Source organism: Anabas testudineus, chromosome 22 (assembly GCF_900324465.2).
Source record: "Anabas testudineus chromosome 22, fAnaTes1.2, whole genome shotgun sequence".
In the NCBI taxonomy this organism is placed as follows: domain Eukaryota; kingdom Metazoa; phylum Chordata; class Actinopteri; order Anabantiformes; family Anabantidae; genus Anabas; species Anabas testudineus.
In genome coordinates this window covers 7,825,729-7,847,189 of record NC_046630.1, presented here as the reverse complement: position 1 = coordinate 7,847,189, position 21,461 = coordinate 7,825,729, and the positions used below count along the sequence as shown (strand labels likewise).

The 21,461-nt window shown below is 39.4% G+C and overlaps 2 protein-coding genes across 3 annotated transcripts; both read left to right on the top strand.

The window, feature by feature from the left end:
• Window positions 1–2,068: 2,068 nt before the first annotated feature.
• fyna (FYN proto-oncogene, Src family tyrosine kinase a) lies at window positions 2,069–16,535 on the top strand. The gene is made up of 12 exons (XM_026340414.1): window positions 2,069–2,220; window positions 8,555–8,811; window positions 10,374–10,470; window positions 10,798–10,896; window positions 11,095–11,198; window positions 11,408–11,557; window positions 11,679–11,843; window positions 12,270–12,449; window positions 12,681–12,757; window positions 13,358–13,511; window positions 14,246–14,377; window positions 14,982–16,535. The coding sequence occupies exons 2-12, from the start codon at window positions 8,565–8,567 to the stop codon at window positions 15,188–15,190; spliced, it is 1,614 nt and encodes a 537-aa protein (XP_026196199.1). The 5' UTR covers window positions 2,069–2,220; window positions 8,555–8,564; the 3' UTR covers window positions 15,191–16,535.
• A 935-nt stretch (window positions 16,536–17,470) lies between these two features.
• On the top strand, window positions 17,471–21,139 carry LOC113148652. Of its 2 annotated transcripts, none has more exons than XM_026340416.1 (9): window positions 17,471–17,858; window positions 17,970–18,103; window positions 18,670–18,790; window positions 19,038–19,231; window positions 19,435–19,523; window positions 19,613–19,681; window positions 19,786–19,890; window positions 19,976–20,050; window positions 20,169–21,139. In XM_026340416.1, exons 1-9 carry the CDS (start codon window positions 17,476–17,478, stop codon window positions 20,337–20,339), a joined length of 1,341 nt encoding a protein of 446 aa, XP_026196201.1. In that variant the 5' UTR covers window positions 17,471–17,475; the 3' UTR covers window positions 20,340–21,139. The 2 variants fall into 2 exon arrangements, with proteins under 2 accessions (XP_026196201.1, XP_026196200.1); XM_026340415.1 differs by having other exon boundaries at window positions 18,670–18,808.
• The last annotated feature ends 322 nt before the right edge of the window (window positions 21,140–21,461 follow it).

Sequence of the window (21,461 nt, the reverse complement as noted above, 5' to 3'; positions counted from 1 at the left end):
ATATCATCACACACCCTCCTCACACATCTCCTACTCAGTAAACAGACATCTCCTGTAACTGGGAGCCCCTGTGCCCACAACTTCCCTCATCCCTCTTCTTGCATAATAGCGTCTTGTCTGCCTGTTCCAGCTGGAGCATCCCAGTGACCCAGATATAATGAGAGTTTATAGCCTTCTTGTGCTGCTGCCTGCTCCAGCAGCCGAAAGTGCTCTGACTCTGCAGCCACAAGTCTCTTCTCTCTGCCATCACTGCATGACCCACATCTCCATGGTTACCAGTCCAAAATGGCTCCAAGGAAGAGGCCACATGGCGAGGGCTTCAGTGATCGTGACTCCTCTTATGTAGACGTAAACTGTAGGTTGAGATTGAGTTCAAAACTCATCAGTGCAGACAGCAGTTTGGGGATTAGGGTGACTTCATACACCCACACTGTCTGTATCAGGCTAACTAGGCCAAGCTTATTGTGGTGATATTCTGATTACATGCAAAGCTGTAATTATTATGTTGAGCTGCCATGAATATGTAAATTGGAGGATAAAGCCAGCAGGGTACAAAGTTGCTTTTCAAAAATCATGAAGCCTCCCAAACATTTAGACATAAAGATTTGTCTGCAATTTCTTTCTATGTCAGCATCCTAGGTGGAGTCTGTGTGTGTTGGTCAGCTACTGACAGAGATACTGTAAGTGCACAACTATTGCAAATATCTGCAATAACTTAATAAAAGGGTTTAAATCAACAAAAGATTTTGCAAAAACATGCTGTTGTCAGTTAATGTATCCCTACCCGAAATTTTACCTTTAATGTTTTAGAAGAAAACAAGTTTTTGTATTTTAGTTTGCTGTAGGTTTTTCGTGTTGTTGTTGTTGTTGTTTTAATGACTGTAGTGTTTTTTAATTACATGCAATTACCAAACAAGTGAGAGGCTCATTTATGGCATTTGCACAACAATCTGACATGTTTAACTATGAATCTTAAAATCTAAAAACCCCCAAATGACCAGATTCTGCACATTGGCAGGAACAAACAAACCATGGACCAGTTATCATTATGCCTGCTTTACCCAGTGCTGATTACCTGGATCAGGTGTGTTCAGTCAACCAGAAGCTGAAAGATACCAATTCACATAGTCTCCCCCTACTTCATGCTCGGCTGAGATGGTATCTTCCAATTTCTGATGACTGTTTGTCCCTTTGTTGCACCCCATGTTGCTCCTCACATTCCCTCAGTGAATTCAGCTCACGTTTCTCAAATGCAGTCGCTTCATGAGCTTCCACTGAATATTTACTGAATTATACCAAACAACTAAACAAATACACTCCAAGCTTTTATTTATACATCTTGGCCCAAATTGATGGTGTGCATGTGCAAACTAGAAACATCTGTGTTTCAAATTACATTAGTCATTTAGCAGATTTTATCCAAAGCGACTTACAAGTGAGATATAAGGTACGATAAACTTCATGACCCCTACTGGAGGTAGGCCACTGCCGGGATTCGAACCCCCGTCTCCTGAGTGGATGGAGGCGATGTGATCACTACACTATCCAGCCGCAAATTCACCTTATAAATTAAAAGCATAAAAAAAAAGTCAGATCTACTTGTACAAGAACAATTTGCCCATCATGCCCTCTTTTTCTGTCACTCTAAAAACTGGGCGGTGTCCCGCTATGCATTGTAATCTCCTGGTTGGTGGAAAACGCTGTCAATCAAATGTATGATGGTGATACGCGAAAGCTGCGTCGAGACGTCCCCCCCGGAAATCAACATGACCCTTCCTTAGTCAAAATAAAAGCACAAAAGTAGCTAATTTTTAAATAAGGCTCTGTTGGCGTTGCTTATCACAACTATAATAATACTGCTTAGGTTGATTATTAGCTAAAAAATAAGTTTAATGCATTTTTTGGTTCCACTGAATACTCGTAATGCTTCTTTTTATTTACCTCAACTTCAACACAAAGCTTACAAAATAAACCTTTATTGTGACACAATCAACCGGAAGTGCTGTTTATTATTGTGACGAACTTGACGCTGTTCGCCATCGTCATCATCTGTACGCACGGCGGCGACAGGAGCTCCTGAATCGGCAGGGACGGGTCTCCCACTGCTATTCTCTCCCCCAATGCGAAGGAAAAACACAAACCGAGAGTAGAAACTCATCCGCGCATTTGTCCACGAAAGTCCCTCTGGAAACTCCGATGGATTAATCTGATTTTTCTGCGGTAAGCACGTATTCTTGTTTTTTAGTCCTGTGTTGAATTTCAATTGGTGCACCCGCCTTGTCCCCTATTTTGCGCTGTGGACTGCGAGATGAATTCATCTACCGGAGAGCAGTGAGGATAAATAACACATTGTGGGGTCGTTGCGTTCAGGACAGGCGTCACTTATTCTGCAGACGTAGGCGCATCTATTTGGCGGATAACTTTGACTCTGAGAAGAGGGGAAAACAGAGACAGAGAGAGAGAGAGAGAGAGAGAGAGAGAGAGAGTGTGTGTGTGTGTGTGTGTGTGTGTGTGTGTGTGTGTGTGTGGGAATGGTCTCGTAATTGTGGATGGTGTTTTGCAGTGCTGTGATTCTGGAGAGGGGGCTCTCGTGTTGCAGCAGGAGGGATGGATGCGCTGCAGAGACCACTGAGGCCATGCACACACATAATAAACACCACGAAGGCCTGCAGACAGTCTCCTATTGATTTATCCCCAAAATAACTGTCATAAGCTTTGGCACGCTGCACAATACACAGTTATTGCTGTCCTGATCAGGTAATCTGATGTGTCTGGAGCTGCAGCCATCCATCTTGTAGGCAAACACTGGGGGTGATATAGTATGTGGAAAGCTGGGAGCAGCAAGTTAGGGAATAGTTAGTGGTGTGTTGGTTTAGGATTATGTACCCAGCACTTGAAGCTGTGCATTCAGCCTTTCCTTTCTCCACGAATGACTGCACAGGTATTGTGCGTGATATACGTGATATGCATCAAATATGAATGAAAGGAGATTTTTATTATGGTTCATGGACCATGGGCATTTCTCCTCAGGCCCTCTGTGTCCATACAGTGATGCCTGCTTATCTGATATACTGACACATGAGCTGCCACGCTTCCCACCAAACATAAAACATAACTGACGTGTGCTCACGTTAAAGCTAAATGTGTTGATTTACAAGACATTTAATAGATGTTTGAATGCTTTGAAGTAGTTGTGCATAGTATGTGTAGCTGCAAGTACCATTATACTTTTGAGCTGTGACAATTTAGTTTATTTATTGGTTTGACCGGCTGCTTAACAGTGATAATTTGCTGCTCTTTCTTGTCTTAACATTGCCTTTTTTAATAGTTTTTTATGCAGTTTTAAAGACTAAAAGACTAATCAAGAAAATAATCAGCAGCACTGTTTTCAATATAGATTCATCAGTTGATTGATGAATCACTTGGTCTATAAAATGTCTGGAAATAATGAAAAATGCCCATCTCAGCTCCCCAGAGTCCCAGTGATTCATTTATTCAGCTAATTCTAGTTGTGTGAGATCAGCTTTCCAAAAGATTTTCAATTTTTTAAGAGCACAAAACAGCACACACACTGAGAGAAATTGGCATCAGAGAATTCCTGGCATTAACGCTTTAAAAAACTCTGCAGCTCTACATACACACCATGTGACTCGCGTCTCAGTTTCCATCTACCCGAGTGGTATTGAGTTCTACCAGAAATCTTCCAACCTACATAGATGCAGCACATCACTATTTCCAGTGGATTGTTACAGTGACCGTTGCCCTCCATTGGCACAAGATTTGGAAAGACAGGCATTGACAGCAAGAAATCTGCTCTTGTATTTTTATAACTTAACTTTTCTTTCTGATTTGCTCTGTTCTCCAGTTTGAAACATGTCCATCTACGAGTGAAACATCTCTCTCAGACTGAGTGGACATTTACAATGGGCCCAGTGATTTAACAGCATGAATCAACAAACACAACTGTGAACACCGTGACACCGAAGCACAGTTACGCTTAAACCCACATGCACGTACAGTCCGACGCTCAGCTGTGGGTTTTATAACTAACTCTGTTCATTCAGTATCCGGAGAATGCTTTGAAAGCTTCAACACTGCCTTCCATTGTGCAGATAATCTTGTAGCTGAGTGAAATGTGGCCATTGTCTTGTTGTTGATACACTGTTAGAACTCTGTTGTCCAACACAAGCAAATATTGTAACTATTCGGAGAATGGCAGCCACAAGAAGGACGTTGTCACAGTTGTTCTGAATCCAGTAAACACTGCAGTGAGTTTAAGGTGTATTGAAGCGGCACACAACTTGAAATGTTGTGCATGAGTTTCTGTGATAAAGTGCAACAAGTTGCATTTTGTAGCTGAATAAGATCGTTGTTTGTGCGACTTCAGTGGGAGCAGTGTGGGAGGTTTGACCTTGTATTGTAGCACGTCAGTGATCAGCATGTAAAGGGCCCACACTTCAAATTAAACAGGGCTGCCTTATCTTGATTTGCAAAATGGTTTTATTCGGGATAGATGTGTCAGGGTTAAATACTGAGATGTAATGACCAAACGCTTCTTCTTTTACTCTACATCACTGATAAAGAACAGAAATAATATCAGGTCAACTTGTTGCAAATGAGATAGTGTGTCCCCATTAGAGCTGATGCAATTAGTCTATTAAGTGATTAGTTGGAAAGATATAAAATTAAACAGCAACTCAGTGCAGCTGTTATTTCGTTCAGTAATTCCAGAGATTCTCTGGTTTCAACTTCTTGAATGTGAGTTTTACTTTGTCATTTGTTGTAGTAAACTTGATATTTTGGGGTTTGGGGCTCATGGTCAGATAAAAAACCACTTTACCTTGGGACATTACAGTGAGACGTTTCACATTTAACAAACCTTATTATTAAAATACCTCAATTGGTAATGATAAAAATAATTGTAGCGATGGGCTATATATAAAGCCATACTTTAATTGTTAATTGATTTACATTAAAATCACTGCTTTTCAATTCAGTTGCACAGATCCACGTTTTTCATAACATCCTGCACATATGTCTGTTTCTCAGGTCTGTTTAATCCATCAGTTACACTGACTGACCCTGACACGTCTGTCCTTTTAATTTAGTATATTGATCTTGCAACTCTATAAATGTGAGTGTGTCATCATGGCTCCCGGCGCTGTGTGTGTGTGTTATTATAGATGATTAACCCATACAGCGTTAAAATAAAGGCTTTCATTTCACTAAATCAATTTCCAGTTGAGCCCAACTGCTGGGCTCTTGAGTGTGTGTGCACTAACCCTGTCTCTGTGTTACCATAATATTGGTGTCCTGATTTTTCTTCATTCTTCACTTCCTGATGTGAGGAAATCTCGCTGCAGCGTTGACAAATAGTATTCAGCAACAGATCTGGCCAGACACCAAAGCCAGATTTTAGACAGCATCTTGAACGAGTCAAGATGACAACTTTTAAAACGATAGCCCTGCCTGGCCGTGTTTGTCTGCAAAAATCAGGTCCTACTCTTTCCCCTCGTCTCTGGCTTATATTATTAACTCTTACAACTCTTACAACACAATACTTAGCTACATTCCTGTCCCCTGTGGACCTTTATATCACGCCGGTGTGGTCATCGTGGAGGCAAGCTGTTCATTTGGGTCTGAAAATAGTGTGATGAGCGTTCTCACAGGCTGAGGTGGTCATGCGATATCCAGGCTGCTCTGCAGAAAGGAACAAGCCCTGAGGCTGCGATGCCATCATCTGCTTTTTTGTGGAGAAAGTTCTGCCGCGGGTCTGGGACACAGCCGCCTGAGTGATGAATGTTTGAGAAACTCTTATATTACTGTGAAAATCTGATAAAGCTGCCAGTTGCTTGATCTTAACTTAATAAATGCAAACTTTTGTTTATCTCCTTAAAGCAATGTCTTCGGGATGTCTAAAGGTCGCAACACAAAGTGCACACAGACACGATTCATATGCAGATGTTTACTAAGCAAGCACTTAAAAAAAAAAACAATACCACAAAGGGAACATGTGTATATAAATACTACAAGATGGCCTAGATTCTGTGCAGCAGAATGTTTTACAGCTATGTTAAAGCTACGGTAGTCCCCGGCCTTTTCACTACAAGAGCAGGAAGATTTTCATAATCCCCACAGGCAGCACGACAACATGAGATCTCCCCTCATTTACTCTGATCCCTCCAGGAGTGGAGGCTGTTTCAGTCACTGCAGTTAAAGAGACAATCCACCAGCAAAAAATGTTCATATAATATGTTAACCCAGTCAGGTCAGTTTATTTTTTCATGCTAGTATAATCAATTTAAAAGTAATCAATGATACTAACCAAGAGATCAACAAGCAAGGTGTTACCTGTGTGTTATTTTTGTTTTAACTCATATATATTTTGTCTTAAACTGGTTCCACCAGTGTATAACTTATTTTATATATTTAATAACTGATGCTTGGTAAAGAGCTGCACGTGGTGATTATTTCCTTATTTATTTCTACTGTAGTTGGAAAGGTGCCTTTCCCTTTAAATGGAAATGGTAGTAAACATTCATCGCAAGGTGGATTTTCACCATAAATCCCAGAAAATGGGAGATGTACATATAAATACCAAGGGGGATCATTTGATATCTGTAGGATTACTGGTGAAGCAACATTTGTCTTTATGTGGTCTTAGCTTTGGGCTTATCCTGTAATGCTACTGCTGGGCTTGGTTCTTCTTCTGGGTATTTTATGGGGTTTTATTGGCAGTAATGAATCACAATGATCCCTTGCTCTCTGCAGTGACTCCTGTCTTCTGTTAGTTAAGCTATGTGGGGCAAATACTATATAGGCCTGGAGCACCTGAAAATGCTGTTCACAGTAGATGAATTGTGTATTTGGAAGGCATTTTATCATTTTGATTACCTGTGGGCTGCAGGTAACACAGTAGTGACTGTAACTCTGCATCTTTACATTTTATAATTTTAGTCTGTTGACATTGAGAAGAGTCGGATTTCTTAAAGACAATGAACATAATGGAAAAATAAAACTGATGCTTTAAAATCAGTGCAGTAGTTAAAAGTGATGCCCACTTTGCCTACTTTGTATTTCTTCTTCTGTTACTTAATGATGCTTTAAAGGTCATCATTTCTAAAACTAGTCCACCAATTAAGCATCTTGTAATTTCCTGCTTACGTCTTCTGTCATTTTCTCACATAATTGCTAGTAGCCAACATCCAAACTTGTTTTTGTGTTTGGTTTTCAAAACTGATTACAGATTTTTGCTTTCAAATGTATACCCAATGTTGCAGTAAGTGACACATCTGTTAGCATTTTCTTACGATGCACACATTTGGGTTTCTTGCTAGTAAACATAAACCAGACTTGAAGGAATCCAGTAATATACTGTGCAGCTTTTATTGTAACTATTAAACTCCAGTGATCCTTAAAAACAGACAGCTCCAGCTCATTTTAGGTTGCAACTAGTTGAAATGCACAACTAGAAAGTTGTGCGTTTCAAGTGTTAAGAGAATGATGGCAACTAATGATTAATTTCCCTAAAGATTTTTCTAATCTGCCATTTTTATTTCATTATTAGGTGTTTAAAATTTAATTAAATAAAAGAAAATCCTCATCATGAGTCCAGGATGACCTCTTCAAATCATTTTAGTCGTGACAGAAAGGAGTCAGTCTTTAGTTGGGGTCAGAAGCAGTGCAATAGTTTCCCATTCTCCTGTCTGCTGCAGTTCTGCCTTTTGCCCCCAGCACCACCTCTCTCCATCTTCACTGACTGTAAACAAGTGTGTTTCTAATTAGCCATCCCTAAAGTAAGCTGCCCGCTAATGCTGATGAAAGACAACAGTGCTTCCGGCGGTCTCTTCCTCATGCTGGTGTTATACAGGCTTTGTGATCTTCCAGGGCTTAAAGGGGTGCACGGTGATCCGAAATGTGCATTAGTTTAACTGGGTCTTTAAAGACGGTAAGACTCTATTTAATTGGCAAAGCAGATTATCCTCCTTCATCAGAGAGACTGGTTTTAACTTTGCATCAGTGAGGCCAAGTGCTTCATCAGTCCCCTTCATGACACTGTGTGGATCCAAAGAGAGCTTTGCTGTTAAGGGCTTCTCTTTCTATTTTAAGTCAGTGTTTAGATTCTATAGATGGGCATGTGGCTCCTTGTAAAAAAACAAAATTAAAGTGTGTGCCAGCTTATAAATGCATTGGATGGGTGTGAAGTGTGGTCAGTGTGCAGTAAGATGCAAAAGTAAACATGGTAAGTAATGCTGTTAAAAGCATTTATGGAATGTTAATTGGGTATTTTTTCTGCTTAAAGTATTTCACATGAACACATATTTACAACATTAGCCACACACTGCAGCTCATAATATTGTTTCAGTTAAATTAGTAATGGAGTTTAAATGATCGCGTTTAATTTCAGCTTAATTGAAAGATTTTTCTCTGCAGCTCTCAGAGGATGCTCTGAAATAATGGAATATTGAATCATAATTTCCCCCATGGAGATGGCGTGTGTGCTATTATTTCACCTACATACTAATTCTGTCTCTGTGTCTTTTACTCCCTGCAGAGAGTAGAGAATGGGCTGTGTCCAATGTAAGGATAAAGAAACAGCTAAACTCACTGATGACCGGGAGACCAGCCTCTCACACAACTCGGGCTACCGGTATGGGTCTGACCCCACACCACAGCACTACCCCAGCTTTGGGGTCACCACAATCCCCAACTACAACAACTTCCACAGCACCTCCACCCAGGGGGTGACCGTGTTCGGTGGAGTGCACACGTCCTCGCAGTCCGGGACACTTCGGTCCCGCGGAGGAACAGGTGGGGTGGAGAGTGTGATAGCTGTGTGTGAATGCATATGTGATGTCCAAACAGAAGGCAGCTGAAAATATGCTCTAAACATTTTGCTGCATTATTAATGCAACTGTAATGTTGACGCTTTGGGAAAGAGTTAAAGAGAACGAAGCTAATTCGAATCACCTGTCTTGAGATGCATGTAAACCCAAGAGCCGCTATTTTTTTTTCTCTCTCATGTTTTATGTTTTGAGTGTGCTGATGCTGTGCTGGTATGATAAATTTATCCTTCTTTGGAAGATAAATGTCCATTGGCTGCAAGTTAATGGAAAACACAGTGACCTAAATTATCGCCAGTGCTCTGCGAGGCACATCTGACAACCAGACCAATGACACATTGTGCTGAATAGTGCAAAAAGTGTTTCCAGTATGAGGAAGTTAACTTCACACTCTCTATCATAAAGATATATCAAAGATACAGTACAGCTTCTCTTGCTTTGGTGTCACCTACTTTAGGCTTTTTATTCTAAAGGTAGATCCAAAATGTGTCTTTTAGAGAAGGCACATTTAGATATTTAGGTCTTCATTGCTGCTTTGGAGCTCAGGATAGAGAGAAATGATCAAGATTGAATTAGAAAATGAACATTTTACAGACAGGGACGCCTCATCAGAAATATTCAATTAACTGCAAAGTCAGATTTTGTATGCAAAAGTTTTTTTATGTGCATGTTAAACCTGCAATAACGTTTTGATTATTTATTTTATTATTTTATTACAACACAACACTGGCATGCTGTTATAATTGTAACATTATAGAAGTAAACCTGATAAATTTAAGTCCAACATTTACATTCTTTTTAACTCTTCTTTGGTTTAAACATTTGTCTTTTTGGATAAATTTGGCTAAATGCTCCTCAAACTGTGTCTGCTCACCATTGTGTGTTGAGCCTAAAACCAAAACAATGTGCTGAAAATGAAAAAAAAAATGTTTTAATGCGGAAAGAAAATAAAAATCAAACAAATAACATCAAATTAACAATAATAATGTTACATATACAGTATAAAGCATATGAACCCCTGCCACTGTCGCCTCAATAATGTAAAACATCTATTTACAAAGTAAAAAACAAGTTATAAAAATTTTAATATTATTATAAATTATATAACAATATATTTTAAGACATCTTCTGTTTGAGAGATCAAAGCACATAACTCCTCCTTAACTATTTACAATATACTTCTGCTTTTGAGCTGTTTGGAAAGATGAAGACTCGATGATGTCTAGTTGAGGGAATTTGTGAATTAGCTTGAAAATACAACACACAGTAAAACAATCTGGACAATTCCTCTGTCTGTTTTATTTTTTATATGGAAAATACTAATAAAAATTGAGTTTCCCACATATGGGATGCAAGAAAAACAAAACAAAAAAAGGCAGTAGGTCATTATATAACAGGCACCCCGTGTTTCTCAGATGAAGAAAGCCACAGAGAACCACAATAAAAAACACATCCTAACATTTCACACATACCATTCACCTACATCTACTAACTCTAACCACCACATATCAATTTTTTGTTTTCCTGCAGGAGTGACTCTGTTTGTGGCTCTTTATGACTACGAAGCCCGGACCGAAGATGACCTCAGCTTCAGAAAGGGGGAGAGGTTCCAGATCCTAAACAGCACGTAAGTGTGAAAACATCTGTATGACAGCATCTGTATGAAGGGTGGCGGCCTTGTTTTCCTCCGCTGTGTTTCGTCTGTCATGAAACGTTTCACAGGCAACAGCGAGTCTGTTTGTTTAAAATGAAATCTCTCTTATTAGAATTGTGATGTGGACATTACCAGATGGCTCTGCTTTCGCCATGTAACTTAGAGGACATTCAGCCGCAAAATCTGTGCTCTCACTTCATTTGAGTGGTTTTTTTTGTACCTGTTTGCTTAATGTGTAAATGTTATGTTTGTTCCAACCTGCCCACCATCCTCCATTTCTCTCTGTCCTCCTCTCCTCAGTGAGGGGGACTGGTGGGAGGCTCGTTCTCTCACTACAGGTGGGACTGGTTACATTCCCAGCAATTACGTAGCTCCGGTGGACTCAATCCAAGCCGAAGAGTGAGTAAAACTTTTTTTAAGAGCACCCACACACACTCATAGCATAGCAGCTTCATCAACAGAGGATAATTAATATTTGAGAGCTCTTCTCGCTGCCTTTTGTTACAAGTGACATAGTGTACAGTACAAATAAAAGTCAAAATGTTTAAGCTAAATATTACACTCGTAGTTTGATCTGTTCTTGTTTTTTGCCTGCAGCTGGTATTTTGGTAAATTAGGTCGAAAGGATGCAGAGAGGCAACTGCTCTCCAACGGCAACGCCAGAGGCACTTTCCTCATCCGTGAGAGTGAAACGACCAAAGGTACTTTCACCAAATAGCATCGTGCCGGCATGTTGAATGCTATTAAAATTTAGATATAAGACAGATGAGTGTGTAAATAAATTAAGTTTTAGGAACACTAAAATAATCAAATATGGCGCGAGAAGAACTGTCACAGAACTTAAAATTCAGTTTCCAGATAATTTCTTCTGTCGGTTGTGGTGTTTAATGTTGTGTTGTGTCTGTGCCAGGGGCCTACTCCCTCTCCATCCAGGACTGGGATGACATCAAGGGGGATCATGTCAAACACTATAAGATTCGCAAACTTGACAGTGGAGGCTACTACATCACCACCAGGGCCCAGTTTGAAACGCTGCAGCAGCTGGTGCAGCACTACTCTGGTGAGACTGCTGTACAAAAACCTCCTGACCACATTTTCTTCTGCTCAGCTTACAAACAATAAAAGAATGTGTTCATAATTCTCTAATATGCTTTCAAATTCAAATTGTATGGTCAATCCAGCCAGGGCTGCAGGGCTGTGCTGCCGCCTGATCGTGCCGTGCCACAAAGGCATGCCGCGTCTAACTGACCTGTCCGTCAAAACCAAAGACGTGTGGGAGATCCCACGGGAGTCGCTGCAACTCATCAAGCGCCTCGGCAACGGCCAGTTCGGAGAGGTCTGGATGGGTGTGTATCTTTTTGGCGTCCTCTTTTGGCACAAATGAAGAATTGGACAACTGTGAGAGGTGTTGCAAAACACACTGCATGTGTTGGATCATTCAAAACTAACACCCAGCTAACGTTGTCTGCAGGGAGAAATGTTTGCTTTCTGTGATGTCGTTCAGAAATGGTAATAGTTTGGCTGTGGCTTTGTATGATCTGCGTCCATTTTGATTGGATCACGATGCTTTGACTTAATGTGGTTCCTGATTGGATTCAGGAATTGTTTCCATTTAAAATTCATGCTTTTATTTGCATAGATTTTAATCTTATTATTGTGTTTTTCTGATTATTGCCATCACTATACTATAAGCTTTATATTTCAGAAACCACAAGCTACCGTTTGTTTCCAGTTATCTGCGCTATTTTTATTGGTTAATTTTTCTTTGTTAGGCACATGGAATGGCACCACCAAGGTGGCAGTGAAGACTCTCAAGCCTGGCACCATGTCACCTGAGTCCTTTCTCGAGGAGGCTCAGATCATGAAGAAGCTCCGACATGACAAACTGGTGCAGCTCTACGCCGTGGTGTCTGAAGAACCCATCTATATCGTCACTGAGTACATGAGCAAAGGTTGATGCAGTTTTAAACTGACAGTATGAATATTACATAGAGTGTGCACAGTCTCGAACAGACCAACACATTTGTGTACATAATTTACACATCTGCACTGACAGCACAGCAGTGTCTATTTCGTCGCTTCGTGCTTACTCCAGTGGCCACACAAGGGAAAACTGGATTAAACACAACACATTATAGTCACACAAACAATGCAGATCCTAACTAATATTTTGTGTTTTTTAGGGAGTTTGCTTGACTTCCTTAAGGACGGAGAAGGACGAGGCCTCAAGCTGCCAAATCTAGTGGACATGGCAGCACAGGTGTGCCACTGAATATAATCCAAAATTTATGTGTTACCAGAGAATTAAATTCACTCTAACCATCTCCAGCTGTTACACATTTATTCATTCAAGCATCTTGTTGTTGTCAGTGTTTTCATTAGGCAGCTTCTCACTTTAATCAAAATGGCAGCATCTGAAATGTCTGAACACATACAAATAAACTCTATGTACAGTATCACATTGACGTTTACCTACATAGCTGCTCTGTGATTACTTTATATCAAGAGCAGATGCACAACACAGTATTAAAATATGGCGAAACATACAGTAAAAGAGAGTATAAGTAATTTAGCATCATAGTTGGAGCACTCACTCAGTGCAGTTTGCACTTTACTCTGGAGCAATGATTCATCATCCGTGGGTCGATAAGTAATCATACCTGACACCAGAGTTTATTTAGTGGATGTGGGAAATCTATGGGTTGTCAGTTAAGAGACGCTCTTCTCTGTTGCAGCACCATTTTCAAGGCTGATAAAATGACTGTAAATCTACATATAAATCTTTTTCTAGCACAGATTAAATCACCTTTAATCCGCTCAGTGATAAGATTGTCACTGATAAAATAACCCCATTTCCCAGGTGGCAGCAGGCATGGCATATATTGAGAGGATGAACTACATCCACAGAGACCTGCGCTCTGCCAACATCCTAGTCGGAGACAGCCTGGTGTGTAAGATCGCTGACTTTGGTCTGGCCCGGCTCATTGAGGACAATGAATACACTGCAAGACAAGGTGGGCTGTCCAACATTTTGTGTAACATCCTTTCTATGTTATTAACAACTGCTTGTACATAATTTGCTCTCAAGCTTTGGCATCTGATGCTAATGATAATGTGCTCGGCAGTGGTAAGGTACTTTAAAAACCAGCACCAGATTGATGTAATTTATGTCAAAATCTTACTCTTTCACCAAATCATAGCTCAGTTAGGTCTGAATGTGCAGATTAATGCACATACTTTTAGATTCAGTATGACTTAAATTTAAATAATAGTTCCTAGTATTAGTTACAAATAAACATCCAATCCAAATCATAGAAAAATGCTCCTTATAACTCCAGAACTTGCCTTAGGATCATCATGCTTTTAAGTTTAATTCAGGATTAAATTAATCCATTGACCGTTGTCTGTTCATACATGGGTACACTGCAAGCAGGAGCTGCTAATAGGAAATTCTGCATACTTATAATAGTGCTGATTTGGCAAAATGTGAACAAACATAGACTAAACATAGATTGCTAAAGGTCAAATGTGTCAAACCTTAGCTTAAAATAATGACATTTTTCAGTTTTTCTTCCTGGGGGGCATGATACCCCGGCCCCAATTTACTTGCACTAATGAAATTACAGATTGAAGAACAAATCACTACAGAGAATAAATGCCTCCTTACTCATTCAGTTTTGGTATATTTCTTTAATTCCCTCCATATTTCCTGTGAAATCACAACAGTGAATTTCTGAATTTCTTTTAGGTGCAAAGTTCCCCATAAAGTGGACTGCTCCTGAGGCAGCTCTCTACGGGAAATTCACCATCAAGTCGGACGTGTGGTCGTTTGGCATCCTCCTGACAGAGCTGGTGACCAAGGGCAGAGTGCCCTATCCAGGTGAGCGTGTTCAGCTTGGTGGATTATGTAATCACTGCTCAATTCCAGCTGATTACTCATGTTTGATTAATGCAGTGTGTGTGTATGTGTGAGAACGCCTGAGCCATGGCTGAGTTGTCTAAAAAAAGAGCAGCATGTTGTATAATGTACATTATATTATGCATTATGCAGGAACACCTTAGCCACTGAATGTGTGAACATGTGAAATGTTTCTGTGCTCCTGTTTATCTGCCATACACATTTTGACATTATATTTTAGGCATTTAAGCATCCAGAGTTGCAGATTAACAGAAGATGAAAAGAAAAGAGTAAAATTCAGAAAATCTAAAATTGTACATCCATGTTCTGAATTAATCACCTTTTTAAATCGTTCAACTGTAAATTAAACACCCTGCACTCCCACACAGGTCTTTCAGTAACTCTTGAGTAGTATAAAATGCCTTTCCTGTTCATTATTGTGCAGGCAGGTTGTTTCTAAGATGATAAAAAGTGAATACTGAATAAAAAAAGTATTAGTGTGTGAGGGAGGGACTTAGTAATTAGGCAGAGTGACTTTCCTTTTAGAAAGCTTTTCAACCACATTTGCCGGCGTTTGTTTCTCCAGGCATGAACAATCGAGAGGTGCTGGAGCAGGTGGAGCGAGGTTACAGGATGCCATGCCCGCAGGACTGCCCCTCATCCCTACATGAGCTGATGGTGCAGTGCTGGAAGAAAGACCCAGAGGAGAGGCCCACCTTCGAGTACCTGCAGGCCTTTTTGGAGGACTACTTCACTGCCACGGAGCCTCAGTATCAGCCAGGGGATAATCTCTGAGCACCTCTGCCCTCATCTCATGTCTTTTCACTGGCTCTCCACCCGAGGGAGCCAGACTCCAGATATTTTCTCTCATTCCGTGACTGTAACAATCTTAAAAGCTCATCGACTGACTTCTTGACTTCCAGGCTTCACACAAACGCGGACTGACGGCTGCTCTGTCAGTAAACTGACTCCAATCAGCGAATGTTTCAGGAGGGAGGGGGGTGTTCGAGATACAAATGACTGCCATGATAAACCAGATGAGTTGTGTAACTTGTATGGAGTGTAAATATAAATTGCTTGTTATCTCTTATCTCTCTTTTTGTTTGTTTGTTTGTTTCATTTAATATTACTTTTGATATTTTGTGGATTTTTTTTTTAATTCAAGGTCAAAGTGATTTCAGATGAACAGCTCGTAAAGAGACGTGTGAGGCTCACAGCTGGTAACAAACAATGTAGGAATGGTAATAGTTGGACATCATGGACTGAGATGTCTCAGAAATTTTTCTGGGAGTCCATTTACCTTTTTTACAAGATTAATATAACAATACTGCTCTTTTCTTCTCAAGGAACTTAGATGTACTATAACACCTGTTCTTGCCTTTTTATGTTTAGGAATATTCTTAAAATGTAAGGGGAATGCCTTCATGCTTTCCACACACTAATTTAGTGCATCACTTTCCCATCCAAACTTGTATGGCATCAGCACTGAGATTAAGTGCATTCATTGCATTTCAGCTTTGGCCAATGATTTTTAGAACGGCTTAAAGTAACTTTTAGTTCAGCTTCTTGTAGTTGACAGGAGGGCTGACTTCCTCTTCAGCTGCGACCATGGTTAGGCTGACTGCTTAATATACTGATAGTTTAACATGTACGTTGCATTATTGTATGGCAGCAGGCTGTGTATGAATTGTGCATTGTCTATTTGCTTCAGTGGCCAAACAAACCATTTCCATGTTCGGAATGAAGGATGCGCACCAATGTTTGTCCCTCCATAATGTGTTTCAGGAAATATAATGGCGTTTACAAGTCCTTAAATGTTAGTTTAATTAATAATTTGCTCACCATTTCACATAGTCTTTGAGATTAAATGTTTGTTTGTTTTTTATCAAGGACATCTGCAGCTCTGGATGACATTTTATCATCTCAAAGTATCAGCCTTCTCTCTTTGGGTGAGAGTACACTGTTTCTTTGTGTGTTTCTTTTTTTTTTTTTCATCTTTTCATTGGTAGAAAAGTGAGCAAAAACCTCTTTGTACCACTTTTTCTACCCCAGTTTAGTAAGTATACATAAAATGTTTTTGGTCTCAGCATTATTTATTGTTTCTGTTAATTGTACACAGCTGGTTTTGAAATAAACAATCTTGCCATCACCACCTTGTGACTTAGAAACGGTTACCAACACTTGTCAGTAACTGGTTTGAAAGATTTTGTAACTTCTACCTTTCTCCAGAGAGCAGACGGCACCACAGGCTTCACTGAAAAGTGTGCAACAATTTCCATCACTGTTGTATAAATGCACGTGGCCGAAAACAACTTTGGTGTCTGTGAGAGTGATTAAGTCCCCCTCAGGCTGAATGTGACAAAAAGACACGTGACTGAACTCTGAAGTATGCAAATCACCTTGTAGGTGTCCACCCTGCAGTTAGGTCCAGGCAGCCATGCGCACTGCAGACACAGCATGGCAAGTAAACCTGAATAAAACTTGCTTAATGTACTTTTTTCATTTCATTTCTGTTCAGATTTCAACCAAGACTAACCTACTATTAGCCTTGATAGACTTTAATTGCGAACATATACAGTTGATTTTATATCATTTAGCCTAAATACTGAACTCTTAGAATAAGACTGTACTTCTTACCCTACTCTGAGCTCGACTTTCCTGGCTGATCAGGCTAAGCAACAAAAACACAACATTCTTGAATCTGATTGGGCGCAACTGAAGCATTGAAAAATTTGCATATAGCAGACTACAAGCCTCTGCACCTAAAGGAGTGTAAAGAATTCAGCAGAGAACAGGTAGGTCATTGTTGCTCTTTCTGTTCAGACTGAGGCCTGGCCTGGTACGTAGACAGTATTTGATTTTGCAACATATAATATATATGATGTATGTTTATGATGATATATTCATACCAGTATGTGCAGTAACTTCTTCAACATTATTCCTACAGATTGTTTATGAAAAATGTCTTAGTACTATATTTAGATTTATATATATATCTTCCCTGTAAAGTCTTTTTTAATGAACACATGTAATAGTTACACTGCTTCTGTTTCTGTCTGTAGGGCTGCTGAAACATTAAGATGAAGAAATCTGAAAAAGTACCACAACTGAAAGTGCTTCCCACTATATATAAGTCAGTCACTCTAAACCAAATAGTTCCTACTAATGTCAGACACAGTTGCATAGATGCAGACTTTCATCAAAGTCCACACAAAGGTGAACAAGTGAACCCGGAGTTTGAGAATCAGCCGGCTCATGTGGTGCAGCATGTAGGACTGATGCAGCACAGAGAGCCAGACGAGAGAGGATCAACAGCTGCATGCATGAACCTCCATCATCAGCCTCCTGTTGGCTGTTGCCTGTATCCTGCAGGAAACAGGCAAAGCAACATCAGAGCAGAGTGCTGCTGTTGGGACTGTGCACTAAACCAGTGTGGAACAACAGACTCAGAGACAACTGTTAGGTATGTAGCTAAGAAAGAAAGTAAAAAACGTTCCCGCTATGTTTATGCTGAGACATGAATAAGCTTTGAGGATCACCATTTGGCCCAAATGATCTATTTTTCAACACTTAGAGTGGAGGATGAGTGTGATTTTCAACTTGAGAGCGATGAAGAAGAGCTTGAGCCTCCATTACCACTGCGATCGGACGATGAGTGGCAATTCTACAATCCCTTTCTAACTCATCAGCACTACACACAAAGCTATGGTAAGGAAAAGTATTTAATGGTTTCTTGCTTGGTTGATTTTTTTGTGCAGTGTAACCTAATGAAGCACTTTGTTATTGTTTTTAAAAAGTTCTATATGAATCTCATTCAGTGGGTATTTTTTTGGATGAAAAAACAGCAGAACAATGACATTTCTTGCAGGGGGTCTGACAATTTGATTTTCTGTAGTTTCACACAGAAAAAACACACGAAAAATAATATAAAAACATAATAAAACAAGGCAAAAAACAACATAAGTAACAAATAATGACAAAACCATCTTTCATATATGCAATCTGAGCGACAAATGTCTCATTAACAGTAGATACTTTGCCTGATAATAGCAAGGATTAAGAAATTGCAATGTAGATTTATGTAGATTATAATTAATTGTGCACTCTCTTGCAAACATGCATGTATGTGCATTAAATGAAGAAATAATGTCATTAGAAACGTCTCTATTTGCTTTTTAACTCAGTGTCTTTGATTTTTATGTAATTCAACCCTGCTCAGATCACCAACTTGACCCATGTGCTGTCTTATAGAAATGTTCACACTGTGTCTACAGGCATTCATCAAGCTATGGGTATGAGGTACTATACAGAGGAAGGGCAGTACACCTTTAATCCAGACAACAGATACCCACCTCAGCCATGCTACCACTCTCCCTGGAAGCAAAGCCAACCCTGGTTTGACCCTCAAAACTGGTAAAAACTAAACACTTTTCTAAGTTTCACAACTAGTTGCACTCACCAACTTTACCTACTAGTACACGGTAATTCATAGAATAACTCAAAGCTCACTGTTAATATTTAGAAAAAATGCAATGAGCCAAGTGCTGCAACAATTTCTACTTTGCATATTACACAGACCAGTCACACGGCAGCATAATTTAACTGCAAAGCCTTTGGTTATTTGTTTTTCTTGCTGCTTCAGGCTCAGAGATCCTAACTGTATGCACGACAAGGTGGCCCAGGGAAGCGTTTCAGTTAACGTGCCACAGTTCTCCGTTCCCCCTGTGGAGGGCATGTCACAGGTCAGTGTGATGGACCTGAACTCAGCCGGAGCAGAGACATCTGTCTTACATTCACATGAGAAAAAAAGAACCATCAGTCTGCCTGATGAGTGCAGTGAGTCACTTTAACCTCTCATCTGAAATGTTTTGGGGCTGTGGTCTATGGAGACCTTTTTTAAGACCTTTGTCTATGATTGTATGTATTGCAGGGCTCTTATGCTACAGCATATAGTTTCTAAATCTCTGCTTTGTAAAACAGTGCCAGCTACAAAAGGATTTTTTTTGATTATTGTTGATAACCATCTTTTGTCTTTTTAGGAAACATTTTTATTACATATTCCTCAGATGCGTCTTCAGAGATTGTCCCCTTTGTAGACTTCCTCACAAAGCACGGTTTTCGACCAGCCGTAAGCAACTCTCTCCTCCCCTAAAAGTCGGCTTTCTGACATCAGACAGTTCTGACAGTTCACTTAAAGCCCTCACTTTATTTTCACAGGTCAACATATATGATAAATCCATTAGATGCATGGACATCAACAAATGGAAGGACAGCTACCTAAATGATGTATGTGAACAACTTAAACCTTTGATTAATACATTTAGTTGTTATCTTCTTTGTTTTGTCTTGTTTTGTGTTTGATATGTTTTGTTATGTTTGTTTTTCCACAGCCATCGATTCTGATTGTTATCGCCATCACTCCAAAGTATAAGTCAGATATTGAAGGCTCTGTGGTGGACAGCCACGGTCTACACACTAAATATATTCACTCCATTGTGAGAAAGTTTTTGCTCTATATTTAAATTAGACAGAATTCTGTGACAGAATTGGCTGTTTCAGTCTTAAATTGTATTTTTCCAGATGCAGAATGAATTCATCCAGCAAGGCAGCTTGAATTTCAGATTCATACCTGTTCTCTTCCTCAATGCATCACAGGTGAAAGAACTAAACAGAGATCATTTTTACACTCACACATTGTTGTCAGCAACTAACCTTTCCACTGTTTGTCTTTTATAAACTGTCATGAAAATATGAACATATGCCCTCTCTACAGAAGCACGTCCCCAGCTGGCTTCAGAACACGTATATTTATCGGTGGCCACAGGACACTGAGGATTTGTTACTGCGGCTGCTGAGAGTGGAGAGATATGTTCCTCCTGCTGTTCCTTTGGAGCTCACCCTCATCATCAAGCCAGTGGCCCTAAATGCTGCAGCTGCACTGTAATGATACCTGACTACAGCACATGAAAGAGTTTTATGTTGCTGTTTAAAGCTTGTTTTGAGTTATTATCCAAAATGTATTCATTTCAGTCATTAACATCATCATCGTATCATTGACATAACTCATTGCTATTTACTATACAACACAGTTTGCATTGTATATAATGTACAGTTGTTTTTCATATTTTTTAATAATGTTTCTTCACTACACAATAAGAAACCATTTCTTAGCTTTGTGGTGAGACTTTTGGGATGGCAGTGCTGTTCTGCTGATCCATGACTAGAATAGGTTTCAACATTTGGTGTATAAATGACAAAATAAGCACAAGCCTAAGCCTACATTTTTGGTTTCAAGTGAAATGCGCCAACAAGAATTATGTAGATCTTTCTTTTTTTGTTTATGGACTGTAGGCATATGAATTTGAGGCTTTTTTCAAATTTATTTCTAAAAAAAAAAAATTATTTTTAAATTATGTACCTAATGGCCATCGTAGTTTTGTTGTTGTTGTTGTTGTTTGTATGTTTGTTAATTAACCAGGTATTCAATATAACATTTCAGTTGCAAGAACTTGTTTTAGGGCCTTTACAATCTCTCTTCAATTAAGTCTTAAAACTAAAAATGTATTGAGCCAACACCTGCTGGAGAACGGCAGCAGCGTGTTGCAAAGAAAGATTTCTCATCTTAGACTAAAGGGTTAGTTGTCAAATGAAAAATCAGGTCCATTATTTCTAATAATTAGCAAATTTTGTTTTAAATAAATTAATTAATGTTTACTTGACAGATAAACGTCTTGAAAGGTTTAATGTGACTTTTTGTTTATTTTTGTTGATATCATTTTTCTATTATGTTTAATTGCTATTGCTAATTACATGATTAGCAAACTAATATGCTGAACTAGGTTAGTGGCCATGGTATAGATTATACTTGCTTAGCATCAGCATTTTAATGTTTGCATTTAACTGTTGTGGCTAAGTGCAGCTTTATTATATATCATTATTATTTGGTTTCTACTTATTTATTGTACAATAAACAGTATGTAGAATATTCTTGTGCTCTGATACATTTTTGCAGCAACAAAGTAAAGTAACATTAACACCAGTGGAAGAAAAAGATCGAACATAAACT